General features: G+C 40.7%; 1 protein-coding gene across 1 annotated transcript in view; it reads left to right on the top strand.

The window, feature by feature from the left end:
* CSUI_004615 (uncharacterized protein) overlaps positions 1–551 on the top strand; it is a 20,773-nt gene that overhangs the window by 15,312 nt on the left and 4,910 nt on the right. Inside the window, exon 8 of the mRNA XM_068064803.1 lies at positions 317–467. Within this exon, the coding sequence (XP_067923223.1) occupies positions 317–467 (151 nt within the window). The remainder of the gene's footprint in view (positions 1–316; positions 468–551) is intronic.

The raw sequence follows: 551 nt of genomic DNA, 5'->3' as shown, positions 1-551 counted from the left end.
TATATCAGTCTTGAGGCAATCTAATTATCTTCATTCTTTCGACATGTCTATCTTGCTATATCTGTTTCTCGGCCTATGTAAAATCTCACCAGACTCTGTTGTCTTTACATGCATGTGTTCATATGTATGATAGGTTGTCATTTTTTGTATCCTTCATCGTCGTCATCTCGAACTTGTTGCCCTTGTCAAGTCTTTCCATCTTCTTGTGTATCGGTTGTAGATACCCTTTCCTGATCTCAAACTTCGCATGCATACAAGGGTGCATGCGATCTCCTTAAGTTTTCTTTTCTGTCTTTCCTGTTTTCTTCTTCTTCAGCTGTATGTGTTAACAGATGACGCTGAGGGAGATTTAAGACTGATGAGATTCAACACAAAGATAGAAGGAAAGGCCGAGGTCGTGGCCGAGATCGATACATTTGACTCTTCTTCCTGGAGTGAACCTCTGCGTCTTTTACAAATCAATCCACGTAAGAAGAATGACCCACCTGTCTTCTTCTTTTCTGAGGAAATGAAACCTCATCTTTCTCCTCCTCGCTATTCACCTCTTTCTT

Source organism: Cystoisospora suis, assembly GCF_002600585.1.
Source record: "Cystoisospora suis strain Wien I chromosome Unknown contig_2168, whole genome shotgun sequence".
Classification (NCBI taxonomy): domain Eukaryota; phylum Apicomplexa; class Conoidasida; order Eucoccidiorida; family Sarcocystidae; genus Cystoisospora; species Cystoisospora suis.
Note: the sequence above shows the minus strand (reverse complement) of the source record. Positions and strands in the feature narration are given on the sequence as shown.